The sequence below is a fragment of the Henckelia pumila genome, chromosome 3 (genome assembly GCF_033568475.1).
Source record: "Henckelia pumila isolate YLH828 chromosome 3, ASM3356847v2, whole genome shotgun sequence".
Lineage (NCBI taxonomy): Eukaryota > Viridiplantae > Streptophyta > Magnoliopsida > Lamiales > Gesneriaceae > Henckelia > Henckelia pumila.
The window spans coordinates 32,309,809-32,334,929 of NC_133122.1; the positions used below are offsets into that span (position 1 = coordinate 32,309,809).

The window sequence follows — 25,121 nt, forward strand, 5'->3', positions numbered from 1 at the left end:
TTAGCCCGGATGGGCCCGAATTTTTTTTAAATTTTGTATATAAAATTTTTGAATAATTTTGGTTTAATTTGGTTGTTGTTCGGGTAATCCAATTCAAAATATTAAAAGATACGAGAGCTTAGAATTTTAGCCCGAGTAGACTAAATTCCTGGGTTCGCCATTGGGGAGGACCCATATGATTTCATGTGGGCCCTATTAATCCAATAGCTGTGCTGCACCTGGAGAAGAACTCCATGTGCAGCATAGTCTCACCCATCATGTATGCATCCATGACGTGAAATATCTTATATAAGAAATCAATAAAACATGATTAAACCGAGGCTCAATACCTTAACCCGGCCTTTAAAATATGGGGGAGCTGATTGTTGACTTCTTGTTTACGTGTGTAATGTGGAAACTGTGATAAGCCTTGTCAAAGTCAGACTTCATTGAACTATTATTTTATTATATATATATATATATATATATATTCTAGTTACTTGGAAATTAAGACTTGGTCCAAATGTTTTGAGTCACACAACTATTTCTTTTTTGGACCACCAACTCTATTTGAATGGCACAACTGTACATTTGTTTTTGCCCAGAAGTAACATTTCGATTCCCATAACTAGTACGATAAAAGTAATGTTTAGCGGGTGAGAAATGAATTTTGCATTATACCTTTTTACAGTGATTGCCTTTTTCTCCCGTACTATTAGATAGTACCTAATTAATAGTGCGTGAGTTTGGTATGTTTTTATTTTGTATGATTATTGTGTATTGTATATTTGTATTTGTTATTTTATAATATTTTAAGGTATCGTTTGATGCACTCGATGAAGATGAGATGAGACATAATTTTTTATCCATCTCATGTTTATTTCATTTTTTTTACATTTCAATTTCATCAATTGACTCGTAATGAGATTACATGTGAGACAATGTAGGCATAAAGTTATACTTCGAACTCTAGAAAATAACTATGCCTAACGCCTACTATAAACACACTTTCAATCAAATTCATTGATCTTAAACTCTTAACATGAATGTAATTCTTCTGCCTCTTCAACAAAGAAATATTTATATATATAAAACAGTGTGATAAGATATATACAAAAAGAAAAAAACACTAGTAATATTAAATTTTCTCCACGGATACAATGATTTGTTTTTTTCAACCGGGGAGAAATTTGCTACAATTGAATCTCAAACACGAAACATTCTCCCAAACTTAGACATAGAGATCAGATGGTCAGACGAGACCTCGACGGGATACAATGAAATTTTAGACAAGCTAAACTGAAGAAAATACAAGGACCTACCTATATTGGATCAAGAAATGGAAACAAGCCTTTGAAAACCATTTCTCATCATTCTTTTGAACTCGTCAAAATTAACCATACCATCTCCATCTAAATCCACCTTCCTAATCATGTCTTTGCAATCTTCCAAATTCTTTCCTTGTGCAAGTCCCAAAGAACACAAGACCAAACCCAACTCTTCAACTGTTATCAACCCATCTTTGTTCCCATCAAACACATCAAAAGCCTCCTTCAAACTCTCATCTTTCAAACGACCCTCCTTCTGCCCCGAGATCGACTCGAAAAGCTCGCAAAACTCGTCGAAATCTATCAAACCATCCCCGTTTGAATCAAAGTTCTCCACCATATCATCTACATCTTTCTCTTCTACTGAGATCCCAATATTCTTGAGTGATTCTCTAAGCTCTTGCTTGGTTATGTAACCATCTTTGTTCTTATCGAACGTACCGAAAACACTTCCGAGATCACTTTTGGTAATTACACCATCATTGATCATCAATTCCTTTTCTTGATCCATGCCATCTTGGCTTGTTCTCTCTGTTTTCGGAAGATCTTTTTTTTCATGGGGACCAAGAATATATGTGAACCATATATTAGCAATTTTCTTGGTTGTAGGGATGGAAGAAAATGTGTAAATAAGCCCCAATATGAAGAGAATAGAGGGTAACAATATAGCAATCATTTTGTTGTGGCTTGATTTTGCTAGTGAAAAAAAAAAAAGGACCTGAAACAACATATAGGAAACAAGGAGTTATTGGTTAATAGAATATAATTTGGAGAATCAAACTTAGAAACACTTTTGGTAGAATATATTTATAGTGTTTTTACCTTTAGGATGGAGGAAGCAACCGCGTGCTTTTTTTTATGTGCTTTTCTTGACCCACAAACCGCGTCAAACCGCCATTAACTGCAAAAGAAATTACATATAATTAATATGTAATTTCACATTAGCTAATCTAATATGTCGAGTTGGTGAAATAGTTGAACGCTTGGTTAATGATCATCGGTTTGATTTTTTCTACCAATATTTTTTTGGGGCAAATTTGTCTCATAAGATTTTTCATGTATGCTTACCTAATTAATGTGGTTTACTAACTCAGAGGTTTAATCCATGTGCATCGAAAAACAATGGTTACCATTCTTCCTTATTTTAAAAAAATTTCTTGTTGACCGTATATTAGTCAACAAAAAGTTAACATTGGTTTAAAAACTAATAAAATTGTGTGTACTTTAAATGGGCACGGGGCAACCTCTTATCATTATTGTATACATATTAATGCGTAGTCCCTTTTTCTTTTTTCTTTAAATAACAATGTACTATTTTCCAAAATCTAAGACCTCAGAAGAGAAAACCTTATGATAATTATTTAGTAAAACGAAAAAAAATAAGGAATGATTTTTTTTTTTTGTATTTTAAAATAATGTAGAATATGCACTCAAAAACGCCTCGTAGCATAAAATTCACCCAAATCAATCTCTATAGCTAATAAAATAAAACTATATTTATAATGATAGCATATGAATACATAGGCGTACAAATTTAAAAATACAAGTCTAGCTTAACTAATATGGTCACCCGGGTTTTATGACTTTAGTCTGAGTGGCTCAATTGTTTTTAAAACATTTTATATATTACTTTTAAAATCATTTGATATTAGTTTGTGTTGTTCAATAAAAAAAAATTGAAGGATTTCAGAGTTTAAAATCTTAAGAGTAGATTAATAATCTCGGTTCCACCACTATTTAAGGAGATAATGTCAGAGATGAGTGTTTGATGAAACACTCATCGATTTAGGACCAATTGAACACAACATATAACATAATTTATAAAATAGGTGTACATGTAATTTTCAAAAATCAGATCACAACCGAACGTATCATTTGTACATTACATTTCAAAACATGATCATATAGCATTTCACGAACTAGACATGATTCATACATCATTGAAATTTCTTATAATTTATTAGAGACCGAAAATAAATATTCGGTATCTAATATAGAGAACGCATGAGAAATATCGGTCTCTATTTTTTAGACTGAAATTGTTACTTCGGTCACTAATTTAAAGACCGGTTCGTGGTGTCAGTCTCTCACAATTAGGGACCAATCTCTAAATACAAATAGAGACCAATTCGGTCTCTAGTATGCATTTTTCTTGCAGCACATTATATTATCGGCTATAATCCCTCCGCATTAAGGTTATATAATAACATAATTCGAAATTCCTTAATTACCACTTAGATTTCGAATTCATAGCAACGTTTAAAATGATCAAGTTTTATTTTAGAAACATAATGTATCAATCTTATAATCATGTTCATTCGATTTAAAACATAGATATACTTTGAAAACATTACGCTCACTCGCACAAATTTCTTAACAAATTTCGGTAGTTTCAAATGGAATTCGTCTTCCTGGTTTCTCTTGCGTGCCGCTGTTGTTGGTCGTTGCTTGCTCGAAAAATGTGGTGGTGTTATTAGATTTAGCTATTACTTGATTGAAATATATATATATATATATATATATATATATAGAGAGAGAGAGAGTGTTTTTGTCTAGCTTCGTGGGGGATGAAGCTAAATATAGTTATAAGACCATTAAAATACATTGTTGATATGTTGTTGTTTCGAAATCACGGTCTTCACAAAAAACGCCGGTTCTCTATGAGACGGTCTCGCAGATATTTATTAGTGAGACGAACTGATTCACTGTCTACAATACTGATAGGATCGAAAACGGTGTGTAGAGGGAGGTGAATACACACTTTTAAAAGATTTTGAGCTACAATAGCTCGGTTCTTGAAATATTGAGCACCGATGAATTATATCGAGTTTGATTTTCAAACCAAGCGAAAGACACTCGAAATAATCCTTCGTAGAAACCGATGAAGCATTTTATCAAACACTTTGAATGCAACATTTAGGTATTTTATCAAACACATAAAATGCTTCAAAAATGCAATCTAAAACAGTAGCAATAAACAAATGCAAGAAATAAAGAGACTAGGATTTGTTTATGGATGTTCGAAAATTTTAAACACTCCTACGTCACCCCTTCTTCCTCCTCGGAAGGATCCACTAAATGACTTTGATTTATACAACCTATTTGTACAAACCCAATCCAATTTAGGGCTTACCCACTGTCTAAACAAGAACTCCTAGTCACTCAATTGATTGTAGGCCGCAACCTCACAATCCGCATAATGTTTAACGTCTCTTATGTCAAGACTACAAACACAATTTTTAACGTCTTTGTGTAAAGAATCTCACTCAACTAATCTATGAAATACATCTCTCTTTTATATGTGAGTGAGTTGGGAGTGAAGAACTTGACTTTTCACGCTCAAGAATTTTGATGTGTTCTTCACACCATGGGCTTTGCTCTCAACTAGCTGATTTCTTCAAGTAGGCTGCCCATGCTTTGAATCTCCTTCAAAAGCTTGTGTTTGAACTTCAAGATGTTGTATTTATAGGCTCCAAGAGTGATATAGCCGTTAGACACAGAAATAGAGCCGTTAAAATACTTTTGTACTATTTTTGTACTTTTTCTGGAGCTAAAATGAACTTCGGGGTACTGTAGCAGTTGAGCAAACTTCGGTTTGGGTAGGTAAACTGATCTTGGCAAATTTCAGTTTGGGAGTGAGACTGATTTTGGAGCAGTTTAGTAATCATATAATCAGTTTAGTATCATATCTCTTGATTCGTTGATTTCTGGGCAAAGTGATAAATATAAAAGTTGTATCTATTAATCTTATCTTTCCACGGAATCAAGAATCACTCCATTTCGAGTTTATATGCAAAAGTTATGCTCAAAATACCAGAGCTGCTCAAACTTCAGTTAAGCACAAAATCAGTTGAATGCATATGAGTAGTTTAGTGCTATATCTCTTGATTCGTTAATTTTTGGGAAAAGTGATAAACATTAAAGTTGTATCCCTTTCTTTTAGCTTTCCATGGAATCATAAATCACTCAATTCGGAGTTCAAATGCGGAAGTTATACTTAATACACCAGACTGTTCCAAAAATTATGTTTTGCAGAATTTCTGTTCCAAACCAGTAACTTCAACGCAGTTTAGCATCTCCTTAAAATACGATTCAGTCTTTGACTTGTGAATATGATTTGTATATCATTGTCTTATATTTCCAACGTATGGTAAATCATTCCTTTCGGATAATCGAGCTGAAAGATATGGCCAAAATACAGGAACTGCTTGAGGTAAACTGATGGTGTATTTTCTGCTAAACTGATCGGATTCAGTTTGGTATTGAGACGTCTGTTTGACCAAGATAACATCCGTTTTTGCTCAACTGACCTGAAATATAGTATGTTCCAAATTGAGTTTTCTATGCATTTGTCTTAGCTTCTAATCATTTGGATTATTGAGATGTAAGATATCATTGAAACACTGGAGTTTACCAGAAATTCAGTTTAGCTAATTTTGAGTTTTGACTTCCATCTTGAGTTGACAATCTTCACACTAGAGCAAATATGTTAGAAACGCAATAACAAGTTTTGTTATCATCAAAATCAGGATTGCTTGTGTTCCAAAACCCAACAAGTACACTAATACAGTGTAGTAGCCCAGTTCCAATTTACAAGATTAATTTATTAATTATATTTTATTAACAAGAGCACAAGTTAAGATCAAGAACACATGACATGAGTAGCTCGGGTCGGTCATGGTTGTTCAACAATAGCTCGGGCATTGAGCAAGAGCTCGGGCATTGAGCTAGAGCTCGGGCTTGGAGCTAGGGCTCAGGAATGTGTTTGTGCTTGGCTCGGGTCGGGGCTTAGGGTGCTCAAGAAAGTGATGTGCAATGCCAGGGTAATGTTCGGTCATGGGAAGAACACATGGTATTCAGGTCGGGAATGGACACGTGGCTGGAGCTAAAACGCGATTAGTATCCTGCTAGGTGTCATGCACTCGATTGACACATGTCCCGGCTCATCCTCTATAAATAGGAGTTGCGGGTTCGGTCATTTTACACCATTTCATCTCACTTCTTAGTTCTACTCGGACCAAGGAGTATCTCGGGAGCTCGGGAAAGAGAAGCTCGGGAGTTCGGGAAGGAGTAGCTCGGGGCTTGACCAGGAGCAGTTCAGGTCGGGCTTGACCAGGAGCAGTTCAGGTCGGGCTTGACCAGGAATAGTTCAGGTCGGGCTTGAAGGGAAAGGTCAGGTCGGGTCAGTCTTGAGACCAGGTCGGGTCGGGACTTGAACCTAAGGCAGCTAGGGGTTGTCTTCTTCCAGCTTAGTTCAGACTTCGGTGTTAGGTACGATAGTACTGTTCGAGATATCCTGACTGAGTATGCATGTATTATGTGACTGCATGATTTATATGTCATTGATTTATGATGCATTCATCTGCATATTGAGCTATCTCCTTCGAGATGTATATTATTAGGGTTGTACCCTTTCCTGTTAGTGGATGGACTTCCATCGATTTGGGTCCGACATATCCACTGGTATATTGGTATGGGAGACACCTCCTGCAGCGACGGCACATCGTGCTACATACCAGAGCCCGGTCTGTCTCTGTTATCTGATCTTTGACCTCAAGTTATAAGGAGTTCACTTTGCATGCATTTATACTCATACTCTCGTACTGAGCGTTTTATGCTCACGTCTCGTAATTTGTGTTTTTGGACACTCTATTCCATGAGGCAGGTTTGCGATTGGACGAGGCGGGTGGTTCCAGGAGGGGCTAGGCAGCGGTTGGTCAGCTGGAGTTTCGCTTAGGTTTTATTTCTTTTGTTATCGGATTGATACAGCTTTTCGATATGGTTGTATAATCTAATTGGATTTTTACAGATTCCTTGCCTTGGGATTGTAGTATTTGTAATGTTTCCGCAGTTTATTCTGATATCTATTTAATTAAGTTAATTGCATGCCTAAAATCTGTTTAGTAGGTGATCCGGGTAAGGGTCGCTACATACAGTGTAAAAAATAATACTTTTGACATAAAAATTAATATTTTCTCATGAGTCGGGTCGATCAGGAGTTATGTTTCTTAAAATTTAGCCTGACGATCTTACCAGAGTTTTGTTCACCAAACTTGTTATGAGATATTATATATATCAAATATCATAATAAAATTTGATATTAATGAGAAAGTAATAATTAAAATTATTTTGACGAATATTATAAGGGCAAATTATTTTAAACTCCCCACTACCAAACTTCTCTTTAACTTAACTCCCTACCCATCTTTTTCTTTATCACTCCCTAGTGGTTCCTATATTTGAATTAAAATATAATTAAAACTAATCCTTTGTACGTGGATTTGTTATACCTATCGAACTAGTCCCGGCCATGCAAGACTATTAGTTACGCAAGGTTTTCAGCCGATATACTCCAGATTAGGGTCCAACATGCTTCCGTAAGATGAATTAAATTTAAATACCTCTTTGAACATAATGTCGTCGGGTCATACCTGCCGAGTTTTACGAAGTGCTCCTCACACTCCAACCACGCAGTCACAACAGATGGTTTCTGCACAAGCTCCTTCAACGACACCCAGCACAGCCTTAATTCATTTTCTACCTTAAGGCATATGGTATATAAATTTAATTATAAAATATGAGCATGAAGAACGAGAGATTTAGAAAATTTATTCAGACATAATATTATTACATAAATCAAATCCTTTGAAGAGGAGAAGACAACTTGTTTAGCTACCCATAGTAGCCTTGTTCTTGAAATGCATAAAAAAAAACTTAATACAATAGAAAGAGAAATATTACAACAATTTATTTGTAAGAAAACTGAAGGGAATGATCGATATCTTCAGCTTCCTCAAATGCCTGTATTTATAGCTGTAGTTCCACTCGTTTCACCAAAAAACTTCAGGAAATCTCACTGCTGTCTTGTATTTCTTTATGCCATTATTGATGACATCTTTTACTAGTGGAGGAGGCAGCTGTCTGGAATTTTTTATGCCATTATTGATTACATCTTTTACTAGTTGAGGAATCACATGCCTGCCACTTTCTTTTGGCTTTATTCTCCTCACATGCCTGCTTTATTGTTGTCAGGGCATCTTTTGCTTTTGAAGTAGGCCCCTGTGAAAACGCATCTTCGGTGGTCCTTGTCCACCTTTGCTTGTCTCGGAAAAATCCTTTCGATCCGTTCGGGGTCTAAAGGTTTTTCCAAATTCTGGCTCCTTCTGATTTGGGCATTCTGGGCAGATATTCTCTGACCATCGTCCAATATGAGCCATATTACAAAATTTTCGGCGAGTTTATTTACTCCCCGGCAGCTTGCTGTTCCACAAAAGGTTTCTCTTCTTTTCGAAGAGTTCTTCCGCAAATGATGTAGTTTTTCCTGTCATTGTGTTCAACAGGAACGATCCATTCACAGAATTCTGATAAAATTTGAATGGAAACTTGACTTTGTCCATCTCAGTAAGACAGACCCAAATACCCCATGCCCTTATGGTTGAGATCTCATTTTTCCCGAAAGTGGACACCAAGGGTATTTCTTCAGTTTTAGGATCCTTGATAAATTTATGACTGTTTATATCAGGTCTCCTCAGTTTGATGAAATGAAAGGGTTCGTGTGATCCTTTTACTGTTGGTTCTGGAGCTGCACTAAAAAAGTATAACTCAAGCACATCTCCTCTGGACAAATGATCATTATTTGCCCATGTTTCTTGGACTTCTTCCTGGATCCATTTTGGTAACCGTGATATCTCCGGGAAGCTTGGTGACGTTGTATAAATTGAGGCCAAAGCCCCAAATTAATACCAGAGTTTTACATCTTTAGGATTGACATTATTTTTTAGCCAAACCCTTGGATATATTCCTGCAACATCAACCCTGCAAGTTGATTTCACTCCTTGTATTCAATTTCTCCCACCTTTGTTGATAAACCTGGAATGGAGAAATAATAGATGGATTAGTATCAATCTTAGATTTGCCCTTGTCAGTGTTGGGCCTAAGATTGATCTCTTCCTCTTTTACCCCAGAGGCGGAGGGTTGACTTGATGAGTTATCCTCATCAATTGTTGCTTCATCCAGATCATCAAAGGCTGATGATAGATTTGCACTTGTTTCTTGAGTTTTGGATTCCTCAACATCTTGTTTCACAACCGGTGGTTGTATTTCTTGTTCTTATAAAACCAATGGTTTTAGCATATCTTGTTTATGAGAAACCAATGGTTTTTCTATAGCCTTCACAATTGGCCCTTGAATAGCAGCCCATAGTTGTGTTTGAGCTTGCATACATCCTGTAATTCGATTAGATACTTTGATCCGATCAGCTTGTTGTAACCTGCCGACCATTTCAGCATTAATGGCTAACTGGTTGAACTCGTTTTGAAGCAACCCAAGGTGTTCCCTGAGATGCCTCTGCATTTTCATGATGGAATCCACGTCACTGCCTTCCATCTCTTGTTAAGAAATCTGCAAGAATATTTTCATGAGATTTAATAATAACAATATCAAAAATATAATTTTGACATAATGCTTGCCATCTTAATAACCTAGATTTCTCAGGTTTAGATTCAATCTTATTTTTAGGAAAACTTTTACCTGGGTATTATCAACCTTCAGAGTGAATTTTTTAGCAAGTAAAAATAATGACCATTTTTCAAAAGCCCTTTTAACTGCATAAAATTTCTTCTCGTTGATATGCCATCTAATGGCCTCCGATTCTGAAAAAAGACCGCTACAGTATCTGCATGATATTTCCCCATCTGGAGTGATCTTGGTAAGGACTGCTGCCCACCAATCGTCGCTGGCATCCGTAAATAATACCAGATCATCTTCATCTACGGGTATAGCCATTTTTGGGAGATTCTTACATATCTCTTTTAATTGGTTTACCCCTTTAGTATGGTCATCGGCCCATATAAACCTAGCATCCTTTTTTAACAAAGGACTGGACACCTTTCTGTACATTGCTAGATTGTTAATGAACATCCCTGCAAAATTAACTACTTCAAGAAAACTCTGGAGTTGTTTTACATCTTTGTGTTTATCTGGAAAATTCTTTACCTTTTTCACAATATGGGGTTGTAGAATTATTCCAGTTTCATCAATCTCAATACCGAGGAATTCAATTTTCCTCGTTGCTATGACTGCTTTCTTTTTAGATAAAACCAGTCATTCTTGTTTACAAATTTTAGAGAAAATCTCTAAGTGTTTAACGTGTTCGTCTATATTTTTTTATGCTATAAGAATATCATCAATATAAACAAACATAAAGTTGAAATAATCTTTAAAAAGGTTATCCATCTTTTTTTGAAATATTTGGGGTGCATTAGCTAATCCCATAGGCATAACTTCCCAAATATAGTGTCCTTGTGGAGTAGAGAAGACTGTGAATTTCTTACTTCCTTCTTCCATTCGAATCTGGTAAAATCCAGACTTACAATCAAATTTTGAGAACACTCTAGCATTTCGTACACAGCTAATTAGGTGTTCTCTACTCGGTATGAAGTACCCATCAAACTCCAGGATTTTATTAATACCTTGGTAGCTAATAACTAGCTTGAGTTTTTCTCTTTTTATTTCACCATGATTTCTAACCAGAAAACATGGGCTGCTATATGGTGAAACTCCTTCTTTGATTAAACCAAGGTCCAAATGTTCCTTGATAATCATTCTCATATCCCTTTGATCTGTTATGTTCATCGGGATAGGCTTATATCTGACGAATTCATACTCTTTGCCTTCCTTTAGAGTAAGACTGGCTTTGAGTTGATTTCTATCCCACCTAGGGATGGCAATGGGGCGGTTCGGGGATGGGGATGTCTTCCCCATCCCCGTCCCCGAATTCAAATCCGATCCCCATACCCGCCCCAATCTCCATTAATTCTTATCGGGGATTCCTCATACCCATCCCCGCGGGGATCAAATCTCCATCCCCATACCCATACCCGAAAATATATATATTTATCTATATTATAAATAAATTTTATTTATTTATATATATATATATATATGAATTAGTAAATTTTATTATATAAAAATATAAAAATTATTATTCAATTTTATAATAAAATACCTAAAATATTTTGGGTCAAATTATTTATTATAAAACTAACTTTTAAAATTAATAAAAATATTTTAAATACAAAATATTTCTATAAATAAAATTTAATATTTTAAAGAAAAATACTATGTATCAAAAATTTATTAAGATTATATATTGTTTTTAAATTTATCAAAATAAATAATATATATTTAGACTAATATAAATACTTTATATGTGTATGTAACATGAATGAGATTCAAATAATAATTTTATGTTATAAAAAACTAAGCTATCATAAAGAATGTATTATATATAATGTATAAAAAAATATATTAACGAAATAATAATAATACTTTAATTTTAATTTTTTAATAATATTTTAGATTTAATAAAATTTTATAATTAAAATATTTGTAATATTATTATTATTATTATTATTATTATTATTATTGTTATTATTATTATTATTATTATTATTATTATTATTATCGGGGCGGGTTCGGGGATGGGGATAGCATCCCCATACCCGCCCCAATATATTTCGGGGATTTTTAAAAATCCCCGAACCCGAACCCATACCCAAAAATACTCCCCCAAATCCGCCCCGTTTCGGATTTTTCCCGCGGGTACCCGAACCCGCGGGAAAAATTGCCATCCCTAATCCCACCATGCCAATGGATGCTCGTTGTAACTTTCTTTGAGCCTCTTTTTGACATCTTCAAGGGATACTTTATTCTCTAACTCTATATCTCTGTGATTTAGAGTTACCTTGAGAAGCTCCATATCCTCTGTTTGGAGTTCTTGTTCTGTTGTTATTTTCAACATGGTTTCTCCAAACCTTCTTGGATCTTTCATTTTTGGGTAAAAAAGTTGTCCTTTATCACCACGCTGGCTGTAAATATTATCGGCAATTGTCGATAAAAAGCAACCTTGAGTCTTTGAACGATAATTTTATGCTCACAAATTGTAGTGAACATAAGTCTTCTTGACTCATTGTCTTGTGTATACTCTTTAAACATTTGTAAGAAGTTATTTTCTAACAGGATATCAGCTCCTTTATCATGAAAATAGATTGATGGTGTTTTTACCTTGTACCAAGGTGTTTTACATGCACCTCCCATAAGGATCTCTGCTTGTTTTATTCCTTTGCAAAGAATTAAAATTCTTCGAGAGAAATCTCGTCCAGCAATTTTTGGCAATTCCTCTTCACATTCTTCAGGGAAGACTCATCTTTTTGCTATACAAATTCCTGCTCCCGAGTCAATATAAGCTGCAAAATACTCAGTCTTATATTGTTCATATAACATCCCTATCGGAATGTATATGGAGAAAGGATTTGTTGTCATTTTTTAAAGGGATTACTAAATGGCCCCGCCATTTTTAACAAACTGTGTTATAACTCAGTAATCCGATTAAGACTATTTACCTTTAGTTTTCCCATGGCCTCAAAAGGTAGAGTATGATTACTCCTTTCTACTTCTTCAATGTGTTCTAGTAAATCATGTTCATGACTTACTAATTTTAACTGTTGCTTCTTCCTCTGTCTGTGAACAGAGTTCTCAAATCTGATTAAGGGATTGTCCCTTATCCAATTCTTTTGGTTTTCCATTTCGTAGAATTCTTATTGAATTCTCCAAGTCTTTTCTTTTGCCATGAACTTTATTCCTTTTTCAAGGCGTTTCCATGGTTTATGGTCCTCCATGAATTCTAGACCAAGAATGAGTTGATCTATTTCTTTTCCTGGAATTCCCCAGATTTGAACTTTCAATTCTCCAATATTTATCACTCCTTGGTAAGTTCATTTTTCCTGTTGTTCCAAATAGTAAATCGAGTTACAAGGGAACAAGTTTCGATGACTTGTAATTTCGAATACTATTTTCACTTCTTTCCATCCTTCTGGAGATCTAAGTTTTTCTATTATAGAAAACTCTTTTTCTTCTGGTGGAATTTCTTGAATAGGAGATTTGTCCCATCTCCTGCTTGTCATTCTATCTCCTTGGAAAGATAACCTTTGGGGTTCTATTTTAATGTCTTTATATAGAACCGGTCTGTCTTGAATTTGAATGTCTGTTTCCTGAATTAAAGGAAACTCGATTCTTTCCGGATATATTGCTTGAGCAAATTTGCCAAAGAGCTCTGGAATTTCAATGAACTCATTTCTAATAAATAATTCAGAATGGTGAGTATTAGAAAGAGCATATGAAATTTGATACGTAATAGAATATGGCCTATTACCTTCCTTCATTAGTCTTTTTTCCTTGAAGTTTTGATGCAAAGTCAAGGCTCGACTAAAATCTCTATTAGCTAAATTGTAGGCTATTCTTGGATAAATAACTCCCACAATTTTTCATGCACATAAATTTCCCGAGATAGTTCCTAGAACCGCATCTTGTATATTCCTCATTCTTTTATCGCATACTACGATATCTATGGGTGAATCTATTTCCTCTTTAAAAGTAGCCTTGATCATAATTTGGATTGCTCCAATATGAATCCAAGACATTGTCTTTGCTACTTCTGCTTTTAATTTCTGTATTTCTTCTCGAATTTCTTCAAAGGGAATTAACTGCATTTCAATTTGATTACTGGTTAGTTTCATAGGGATCGCCATTTCCCTTCTGGATACCTTCTAAATCAAATTATGTCTTCTTTGTCTTAGCCCTAGGTTTTCTAAGACTCTTTCAACTTGTCCTGCCGAAAATCCTTGGTATTTCTGTAATGTTGGATTTTCTCTCATAATCCTTTGGACCATATTATGAGATATCGTGGTTTGACTAAAGAACCCAGCCAAACTTTCATGTGTTTCATGGCGAAACACTTCCTCTTTACTCTGATTCTGATTCTGATTCATCTTCAGAAACTTCTCGACTAAACAATATCTCTTCTTCGTATATGCTTTCATCTGAGGGGATATCCTCAAATTTATATACTTGTACTAGATCTTGAAAGAAGACCGCATCATCCATATCTGGTGTTGCTTCAAAGAGTTTAACTCATTTTTTCTCGTTTTTTGGACAATTTGTAGATATATGTCCTCTTGCTCCACATGTCCAGCAGTTGCAATCTTTGAAACTTTCACTTGCTCTTGTATGAGTTCTTCTGAAAGTTCTTCTTGATGGTGTTCTTCCCCTGCTTTGTGATGAGCCTGTTGCTGGGGATGTTCTTGTAGGTCCACTTCTTCTACCTGATCTATAGGATCTGGCCTTTTGTTTGGACCAAAATGTTCTTGGTTTCCAAGAACTTTTTATTCTTTTATTATAGGGATTATTTCTGAATTTCTTCCTTTTAAATCCATGTGATCTGTTTCCAATGATCGTTGGAAGATCATTTTCTCTACAACACAAAGGTGTACGCTTATCTATACCCCTTATTTTCTTGTAGTTCTTCTGTAATGCTGCCATATGGCACCATTCTGCTAATTTTCCTTTCAAAAAAGAGGCACTTCTTGCCAATGTATCAAGATTGTCTGGAACATATTCTTTAATCAGCATTTCTCTCCAGGGACTTGGCATTTTTGCAAAAAATAGCTGAATAGCTATATTTTCCTCGACTCCCGAATTCCATCTGTATTTAGTGAATAACATAATGTATTCATCAACTAAGCAGATATCATGTAACTCGATGCTATAAAGAGCTTGAGTATCTTCTCTTTTTCTCTGTATCTTGATTATTGAAATAGTCTATCCCTATGAATTGTGCTTTAAATAGGGTGGCCATTCTTTCTCCAATATCGCTGAGGGATTCTCCTGCTAAGATTGATTCCTTAGTTTCTGGCATAGTCATCTCCCATGCGATCTTAACAGATCCCATTAGACTCATTTCTAGAAGTTTAATGAATCCTTATTTATTGAGATCTAATGTCCCTGCTGCTATTCTCATAGCTGACGTCCAATCATCTATAAGATCTTCTCTATTTTTGAAGTCCAAAACATCAAGGTTTAACATAACCCCGTAAGGATGTATTGGATCTAAAATAGTTTTTCCATAAGGAGTTTGATGGAGTGGGATTTTACTTCTTCTCGATCTGGTTCCTGCTGGATGTGAATTTTCTCCAACCTGGAACTCACTATGTGGTTCTTCTGTTTTAATCACATATCTTGGGGGATTTCCTATGGATTGTTCACCCTCAGGGGAATTCATTTTTAGATCTGCTACTTTGAGATTCGCAAAAGAATCCGCAAGATCTTGTAGATCCTCGAGATTTAATCTTTCTAAAGTAGTCATCAGATAGTGTTTTTCTCTGATACTGCTTTTATAAGATTAATCATCATTTCATCATTGGTTAAAGGTTTTTGGACCATTTTGGTTTTACCTTTCTGATGTAACAAAGGTTCGGTACCAAATGAGAGTGGTAACCTTCCTCCTGTATTTTTTTTTCTAGAACCTGAAGTGTGTTCTAGATTTATGATTTTATTTTGAAGATCCTTTAGGTTTCCAAGAATTTCTTCTTGTTTCTTAAGGATTTCTTCAATTTTCCGAGGTATTTCATACAGCTGATTGATGTAATATTGTACCGTCTTTTGAATTTCTCTAAGATCTCCGGAGAGTTTAGAGAAATATGGGGTAATCTCTAAAAATTGAGAGTTAGAAATCATTTTTCTTTATCTCTTCAAAATTAAGAGCATTAATCACAACATGTTGTAAGTAATCTATTGTGAATAGATTAACTTGTTTATAGGATTTCATATGAATAAAATCCTCTTGATTCAAACATTCGTTTGAAGTCATTTTTTTTTAAAAAAATCTTCTCCTCAACAAAGAAAAGCATGAATTAACGAATAATATTATGTCTGAATAATTAACCTAAGGCTTTGATACCATTTTTACGGATAATTCTTTGTACCATTAATAAGCATAAAATCTTCAGATTTTAGCATAAAGTTTTTAGATTTTAAGCATAAAAAAGCATAAATCCAGTACAAGAATTAAACAATTAAATATTCAAGTTTTGTGGTCCTAGGGAGCTATTGCAAAGAATCTTATGGGTAGGAAGATAGGGCAAAGTCAAATTTGAGTTTAGAGATTTATCACCAATTTGCTCATATTATTATTACTTTTCCAATTTTTTCTTTCTTTTTTTTTTTTCATTCAATAAGAAAGGAATTGGGATCAGGCAAGCCCCGTCAAATCTCGTGCTTCTGAGTTCAAATTGTGTACGTTAGCAAAAGTAATATGCTCGCACTATATCTAGCAGTTCAATTTAAACTTGATTACATGGGATTCATAATAATTTATGGACTCTACATGTCCATAAATTAATTTTAGACTTAATTCTTGATCGTGTATTGGAGTACTACTCTGTTTTTTTTCTTTAGGAAACTTTACAAATTTATTCAACTAGTAACAATATCTTAGATTACAAGGTTTATCAACCAAAAAAAAATTTTCATTTCATCCACACAAACATAGATGGGAAAAAAATAGCAAAAAAAGGCTAACGAATGTGCCACTCTATTCGCCAACCGCATCCTATGACTCAAAGATAATGTTAGTTGGTGTGAACCCTGCCCGTTAATGAAATAATTTTCATCTAAAAAAAATAAAAGAAGTCTCTACAAATTAATTTGACAGTGTCTTCGACATGGAATTACGAAAAGAATGTCAATTTAAGTATGCATCACCAAATAGAAAAATACCTTAAGGGAAAAGTCAAATTATAATAGTTTGACTAGATCAAATAGTTGATCCTAGATTTTTTATATTTAGGATTAAAAATTTGAGAATTGAATTTTATTCATAATGACTATGAATATTTCAAATTTAATATTTTTTTAATAAGGAAAATGTAAAATTAGTTCACATATTTGTTTATATGTGATTGCGGTCTTATTCTATATTGTCGAATTTTAGTTTTGGTCTACTATCTTTGTTGCTTTCACAATTTTAGTCATTTCTTTTCGACATGATGGTGATGCAGCACCTATACAATTAAAATGTTTACAATTACCAAAATTGAAAAATAGAGAACTAAAATTGAACTCGAACAACATAAAAAACCTAAATCTCAAAAAATAAAATAAAATAAACCAAATATATAGGATCGATCAAAATTGTAATTTTTCTTGTTTTTTTCTTTCTTTTTTTTGAAAATGCTGCCAAAATTGTGAAGAAGACAACCTGAAAGAACCAAATGGCGAAGCGGCCGGAAGAAATACAAGAGTCAAGCCTGAAGATACGCAAATAAATCCAATCGAGCCAAAAATATAATAAGCTAATCTCCACTCTTTATATTCAAGCTCAAGATCAAATTTTTTCGTTGGCTTGAAGTTCTATATATAGTCAATGTTCAAATTAAATATAAACTATTTGAATTTGAGCTGGACTCGACTCAATGTTTGAATTTCAACTCAATTTCATTGATCTGAATTTAATTATATATCAAGGTTTATTATAGCGCTTGGCTAGCTCCTTAATAAAAGTTTTATTTTGTAAAACTTGTAGTTTGTTACAGGAAGCAACTTAAATAATTTAAATGTATAGTTACTCAAACTTTAATTAGTTTTGATTAATCTCCATGTAAAGGTAAATATTATTCACCCTAACATCCATCTAATTGATTCTAAATGCATAGACTCTTCCCTTGCGAAGATGTAATAACAAGATCGAATGATCCCTCGAAGTTGATGCTTTTGAATAAAATTTAATTAAATGATATTCAAGTCAATTGGAAAAACTTACGAGTAAGCTCGAATTCGATCCCTCTACATGCCCATGATTGTCGGATATCGTAATTGGTAGGCTAAAGTACACCTTTCCTACCCAATCTACAAAATAATTGCATAACATATTATTTTCACATAGAGAAATCGACACATAATTTCATAAAAGTATAAACAAATTTATCACTCATACGCATATATTTAATTTCTCTCCTGTGTGGTACTGTAATAAATAATTTTCTCTCAAATCGAAATGTGACGTTTGAGTTGTTGTACGGTTTAAAAAATTTGAGTTGTAACTTTATCATAAGTTATAGCTTTTGGTAAAAACAGTAAGTATTTTGTCCTGCCATTGTCAATTGGTATTATAGTCAATATCTCATGCTCAGTTTACATTAATTGCAAAGAGTGTAATTATTGTGAAAAAAATTATTATGATACAATAATTGTATTCGCTACGTAAAATAATCTAAACGCGACGTACAAATTACAATATTTGAGTAACAATATTATTATCAACTATAGCTTGGTAAACCGACAAGCGATTTATCGTTCCTGTTCACTTATGCTTACGAAATTATCTAATTAAATTTCCTTGAAAGAATCATGGGCGGACGTAGAAACCAAAACAAATAAGAGTTATTTATAATAATGGGCCATATCGTGTTCGCTAAGTAAAATATATAGCCTACTCGGTTACAAAACTAATATTAGGCCCAACCCATATCGCTGAGGTTTGGTAGCCCAAAACTAAAATTTTGCCCAACACATAAAATGACACGTTGACCTAGTAAGGGAAAAAACAAAACAGCCTGTTTTTATTATTTCTTCATAAACAAAAATAATTTTTTGTTCGCAAACATTGTTACAAAAAATAGATAGATTGTGTGCATTCATGTCCTTATAATTGAACATATAAAGATTGTTACTTTAAATCCCTTATGGCATAGACTATAGCATTACTTGAATATATTGTGAAAAGGATACTTACATGTCGGTGAAATTGTGATTTTATTATTATAACTTATCAAAGTTTGTTTTTCATCTAATAACTTGATTTTTTTTTAGTTTTTTTCCTACCCGAAAGCAATCAAACCAACGATGATGTTTTATTTGACGCTGGTTTTCCTACATGACTCATGAGTCATGTGGTTATAATAAAAACTATATTGCAAATATTAAAATATACTTAAGCAAAAATAAAGGAAAAATTACAAGATTTTCATTTTTAGATATTGTGTATCATTTGCTTTATTTTTTCCATTTATTTTTTATTATATGAATGTTAACGCGTGTAACATAAAGGAAAAATTAGAAGAGAATCGGTGTTGAATGAGTTTATGCTCTGAGAATATTTTATTTTTGAAATCGGTGTTGAATGAGTTTATGCTCTGAGGAATTTCAGAATAGCCGATTGCATACAAGTAGTGAATCATCCAAAGAATTTTGGTAACGATTCATATTCCATAGTAGATTCTAAATCATTAAATTTATTATAATATTTTGAGAATCATATTGATACCACTTGTTGGTTTTCATGTTCCATGCGCAGCGAAAATATGTGAAAAATAAGATTAAACGACTTTTAAAATTTTTCACGACAAAATAGTTTTGTATAGATCGAACAAAGAATCTAGTTTAATTATAAAAACTTCACAAGTTCTCTTATAATTAAAGGTGAAAAATATTATAATAAATTTAATGATTACGAATCTACTATGGAATATGAATCGTTACTAAAATTCTTTGGATGATTCACTACTTGTATGCAATCGTCTCTTCTGAAATTCCTTCAGTTTCACAGTCTTCCTCACCAATCTTCGAATCAACCAACGTACAATAGTGTGGGCTAACTCTTTTAATTTTTCTCACAAAATTATTAACTAGAATTTTTTACAAAAATTCTAATCTGACAAGAGAGTATGAGACGTGCATATGTGTGTGTTTCTAGAAAAAAATTGATATTCTTCTGAAAGGTAGAAGACTATTTTTATAGATTAAAAATTGAACCGATCATATCTTTTCAATTTTTAATTATTAAAATTTAAATCAAAACAAAATCAATTCCAACTAATTTGAGATTGACACAACTTTTGAATTTCAAATTTGTAACCAAATTTGAAAACCCAAAAATATGGTTTTTGAAAATCTAGAAACAAAAAATAATTCAAAATTTTTGAATTTTAAATAATAGTCAAATATCTAATATTTGATTTCTATTATTTAAAAAAAAAATCAAAACTTATTTGAATTTCTATAGAATCAGATAATCATATTCAATTCTAAAACTGAAATTATTTGACATTCAAATAATTATCAAACATCACATAATTATCTAAAATAATTACTATCTCTATTTATCCAAAAAAAAAATTATATTTTCAATCAAATTACAAATATAAAATATAAAATTCTATTTATTAAATAATAAACAGTTTTATTATTTAATCAATTTGTGTGAATTAATAATTAATCAAATTAATTATTTAAGGGTATCCATCGTGATTGCGTGAAGATGGTTTGGGGACCATGAACCCATAATCTCAAGCTCCAATAAATTTAGACAAAATCAATTAAAGTCTTTAATTAATTATCTAATTTATTAGTTCTAAGGTTATTCCACTAAAAACCCGGAACTACACTCTTGATAAATATGGAACATGTTTACCCAAATATTTGAATAGTCCATCGATATAATCATTACATGTTAATCAATCCTCCGTTCATGGTTCACAATTAGAGCTGGGTGAAATTACCGGTTTACCCATCTATTTGTATCTAAAACCTTAAGTATCATTAATCCACTAGTGAACAATTAATTCATAATAATCTAATTATGAATTAGAGCGTTCAAATTGTTCAGTGTTAGAACCAATACTCAAGGAAACCATTTTAGCATCATTTCGAAAGTTATGGATTTCGTGTTTGTAAATCATATTCCCAGCTGAATGTATTTATGAATCTCCTAAATGTAAGTATTAAATCTATTACTAAAATAGATTTTAACGAACAAATCAAGAAACACATTAACACAAACAAGGAGTCTATGATTACTCAGGATTGAGATTGATCTACATAAGATCATCTTAATGATGTTGATTAAAGTTTTTATAACGGTACTTAAATAATAACTCTAAAATAACATATGGTCCTTGTCCTATATAATCAAATAATATAAAATGCCTCTACTTAGTGTCACCACACTGAAAGTTTGGATAAAACTTTCATATTCAAAATATCAGTAAACCGCATTAATGATTACCAATTAAAGATCCATACTTTAATCAATCATGGACATTTTAAATATATTATCTATGATTTTAATCCTCATGTATATAATAATTTTATATACTAAAATCACATTAACTATAATATATTGTGGATTTTATATAGATATCCATTTTTAAGTAAAATAATATAAAACAATCAAACAATAAAATAAATAAATTTTTATTTAAAATTAGCAATTATTAACAAATATCTGTTTTATGTGCACATTTTCAACAAACTCCCACTTGCCCTAAATCAGATGAGACATATCTCTAAGACCCATTTCCTCTAAGTGACCCATAAACATTTTTTCAGGTAACGTCTTGGTGAACGGATCTGCAAGGTTCTCTTTTGATGCTATCTTCATAACGTTGACATCTCCTCGATGTACAATCTCACTAATGAGATGGTATTTCCTTTCAATATGCTTGCTTCTTTTATGACTCCTTGGTTCTTTTGAATTTGCCACAGCCCCACTATTGTCACAATACAAGGTTAATGGCTTATCCATATTTGGAACTACTTTCAAATCAGTGTAGAACTTTTTGAACCAAACTGATTCTTTAGCTGCTTCACAAGCTGCTATATATTCTTTTTCCATGATAGAGTATGCTATGCTGGATTGTTTAATCTCCACACAACTGCTCCACCACCAAGGGTGAATATTGATCCGGACGTTGACTTTCAAGAGTCCTTATCTGATTGAAAATCAGAATCAGTATATCCAAAATATTATTGCAAACACCAGACACGACAGTGGTGGAATACACTTCCAAGTTTAATGAGCTTGGTTCCTATGCCCCAACAATTATGGGAGATGATGATCTAAAGTTGCACCATTTCAAGAAGGGGTTGAATAGCCGTATACAGTCGGCATTAGAAGTTTATCAGCCTGCCAACTTTGCGGATTTGATGGGAGCGGCCATCCGAGCTGAATCAGATATCAAGTGTCGTGATAGTGATTTCAAGAACAAACGACCACTGACCAACCAATCTCCTCAACACGGTCAAAATTCCAAGCGCCCGAACCATGTCTGGCGGATCTTCCAAGGGAACTTTTTTTGCTCTTAGTCGACCAGCTGTTAAACCATGTCCTGTCTGCAACTTTCGTCATGTCATAGAAAAACTGGCGCTTGTTTTAACTGTGGAAAGATGGGACACCGGGTGGCTGATTGTCTTGAACCCGTGAAGCCAAGGACCGGACCAAATGCGATTACTGCGCAGGCCCAACCAAAGGAAACGAAGCCTAATGCCCGGGTGTTTGCTATAACACAAGAAAAAATAGAAGATGTATGAATGAATTCGTAGCAGGTACCATTCTAATCAATACTAAGCCTGCATATGTTTTATTTAATTGTGGTGCCACTCATTCGTTTATATCTAAGAGGTTTGCTAAAAAGTTAGGACTTATCTCTGAAAAACTAACTGAACCTCTGAGAGTAGCTACCCCTACTAGCAAGATAATCGAGACACTCAAGGTGCATAGAACATGTAGGATATGTTTACGTGATCAAACTTTTAATGTTGAGTTGGTAAAACTCAACATGGTAGAATTTGACGTCATCCTTGGGATGGATTGGTTATCTAGAAACCATGCAGTTGTTAACTGTCGGGATAAGAATATCAAACTTCGGACCCCAAACCACGAAGAAATTTCATTCCAAGGTAAGACCAAGTCGAGGAAACCCCTCTTGTCGGCTTCCCAAGCTTGGAAGGCGATGAAGAATGACGAAGAAGTTTATCTGGCTATGGTAAACAAGGTGAAGGAAGAAATGAAGCTTAAAATGGAAGACATTCCAATTGTTCGAGAGTTTTCGGATGTTTTTTAGGAAGAACTGCCCGGTATGGTTCCTGATCGAGAAATTGAATTTGAGATTCAGTTGGAACCGGGTGCTGTCCCGATTTCCAAAGATCCATATAGAATGGCACCAGCGGAACTCAAGGAATTAAAGGAAAAACTGCAAGAGTTGTTGGACAAAAAGCAAGTTAGACCGAGTACATCCTCATGGGGAGCCCCAGTCTTATTTGTTAAGAAAAAAGATAGAAGCATGAGATGTGTATCGACTACAGAGAGCTCAACAAGATCACGATCAAGAACAAGTATCCTCTTCCAAGGATAGACGACATGTTTGATCAACTCAAAGGAGCTACTGTTTTCTCCAAACTGGATCTGCGGTCGGGTTATCATCAGTTGAAGGTCAAGGCAGAGGATATTCCAAACAGGGGCGTATCCAAGAATTTTTTTTCGGGAGGGCTTAACTATAAATTATAAAACACCAAAAATGTAGAAAATCTAAAACTTTCATTTCAAAATAATATAATCAAAACAAGCATAAAAAAGTAATATTCGCAAGTTATGGCAACAAAATTATGCATACTATTTTAATCGCAATCTGCGATTTTTCAAAAGATCAAACCTATCAATTACATATTCCAAATCAATATCATGAGCAAACTCTCTCTCAATATACAAAATCATAGCATTGTTAAGATATTCTTGCTCCATTTTGTTGCGAAGTTGGGTCTTGAGAAGTTTCATTCCTGAAAATGCCCTCTCTGTTGTTGCAGTAGAAACCGGAAGAGTTAAGAATAAACGGATCAACCTATCTATCATGAAGTAAATCTTTGACTTCTTTGTTTCGGTTAGCAATCGACATAATTCGGGAAGAGAATCAATATTTTTAAATCGCGGATCCTCAAAAACATCAAGCTTGTAATGATTCAACTGACTTCTCAGATGTTCCATGTCGTCTCCAGAAAAATCACAAGGATAAAACTTCTTAGCCAAAGAACAAATAGCACTATCAGAGAATGATTGGAAACCATCACTAGGATTCAAGGCATCACACAAAGTGAGTAGCTCCATTGATTTCTCAGTAAATCTGTTGTTCAACTCCATCAACTGTTTGTCAACCACAACATTGAATACATGAAAATGATAATACTCCTCCAATGTGAAATGATTTTTCTGCTGACAAGAACTTTTAGTACCTTGGAGGTATGGATCAGAGAAATCAGGTACTTCAATATCATGAACACCACAAAAATCATTTACACTCCATATAAAATCCACCCATTCATCATTTCGCATCTTTTGGAAGAGTAATTTTGTAGTTGTGATTAGTTTCATTGCATTCAAAATATCTTGATCTTTTCGTTGCAATGCTTGACATAAGATATCTGATACTTCCAAAATTCTGTGCATCAACAGTAACATGAAAACAAATTCAAATGTCATCATTCCAATATATAAACCTTTAGACTCTGCACGCATACTAGAGTTTGATCCTTTTTTCATAAGATCTTCAAGAAGAGTACAAATGGAATGAAACAATTCAATAACTCTACCAACAGAGGTGTAATGTGAACTCCAACGAGTAGATCCAGGACGTTGTAAAGCACAAGCTTGATTAAATCCACTACCAGTCCCAAGTTCTCCTAATAATATCAAATCAACTATTTCATCTTCCCTAATTGATTGTAACTGACAGTGCCGCTTCGAAGAACCAGTCACAAAATTGACAATGGAAGTTAATTTAGAAAAAAATAACCATACATCTGATACCTCTTTAGCTACTGCAACTAAGGAAAGTTGGAGTCGATGAGCAAAACAATGAACATAATAGGCATATGGACATTCTCTGAGAAACAAAGCTTGTAGCCCATTCCATTCTCCCCTCATGTTACTAGCACCATCGTACCCTTAACCTCGCATGTTTTCCACCAAAAGATTATGGTGTGATAGTAGGTTGCAAATTTGTGTTTTCAAAGTCATGGAATTTGTGTCATCAACAGCAACAACTTCCATAAAGCGCTCTCTAACAACCCCATCACCATCTACATATCGTAAAACAAGAGCCATTTTTGTTTTATGGGATTCATCAGTTGCCTCATCAACAAGAATACAAA

General features: G+C 33.8%; 2 protein-coding genes across 2 annotated transcripts; both read right to left on the reverse strand.

The window, feature by feature from the left end:
- Positions 1-1,115: 1,115 nt before the first annotated feature.
- On the reverse strand, positions 1,116-2,068 carry LOC140891938 (calmodulin-like protein 3). The gene has a single exon (XM_073300639.1). The coding sequence runs from the start codon at positions 2,035-2,037 to the stop codon at positions 1,312-1,314; it is 726 nt and encodes a 241-aa protein (XP_073156740.1). The 5' UTR covers positions 2,038-2,068; the 3' UTR covers positions 1,116-1,311.
- Positions 2,069-23,589: 21,521 nt separating this feature from the next.
- On the reverse strand, positions 23,590-24,894 carry LOC140888408 (uncharacterized). The gene has a single exon (XM_073296084.1). The coding sequence runs from the start codon at positions 24,892-24,894 to the stop codon at positions 23,590-23,592; it is 1,305 nt and encodes a 434-aa protein (XP_073152185.1).
- Positions 24,895-25,121: the final 227 nt, after the last annotated feature.

Coding starts and splice junctions, on each gene's coding strand:
- LOC140891938 (XM_073300639.1), bottom strand. CDS start 2,037: ATGTTGTTTCAGGTCCTTTTTTTTTTTTCACTAGCAAAATCAAGCCAC.
- LOC140888408 (XM_073296084.1), bottom strand. CDS start 24,894: ATGAGGGGAGAATGGAATGGGCTACAAGCTTTGTTTCTCAGAGAATGT.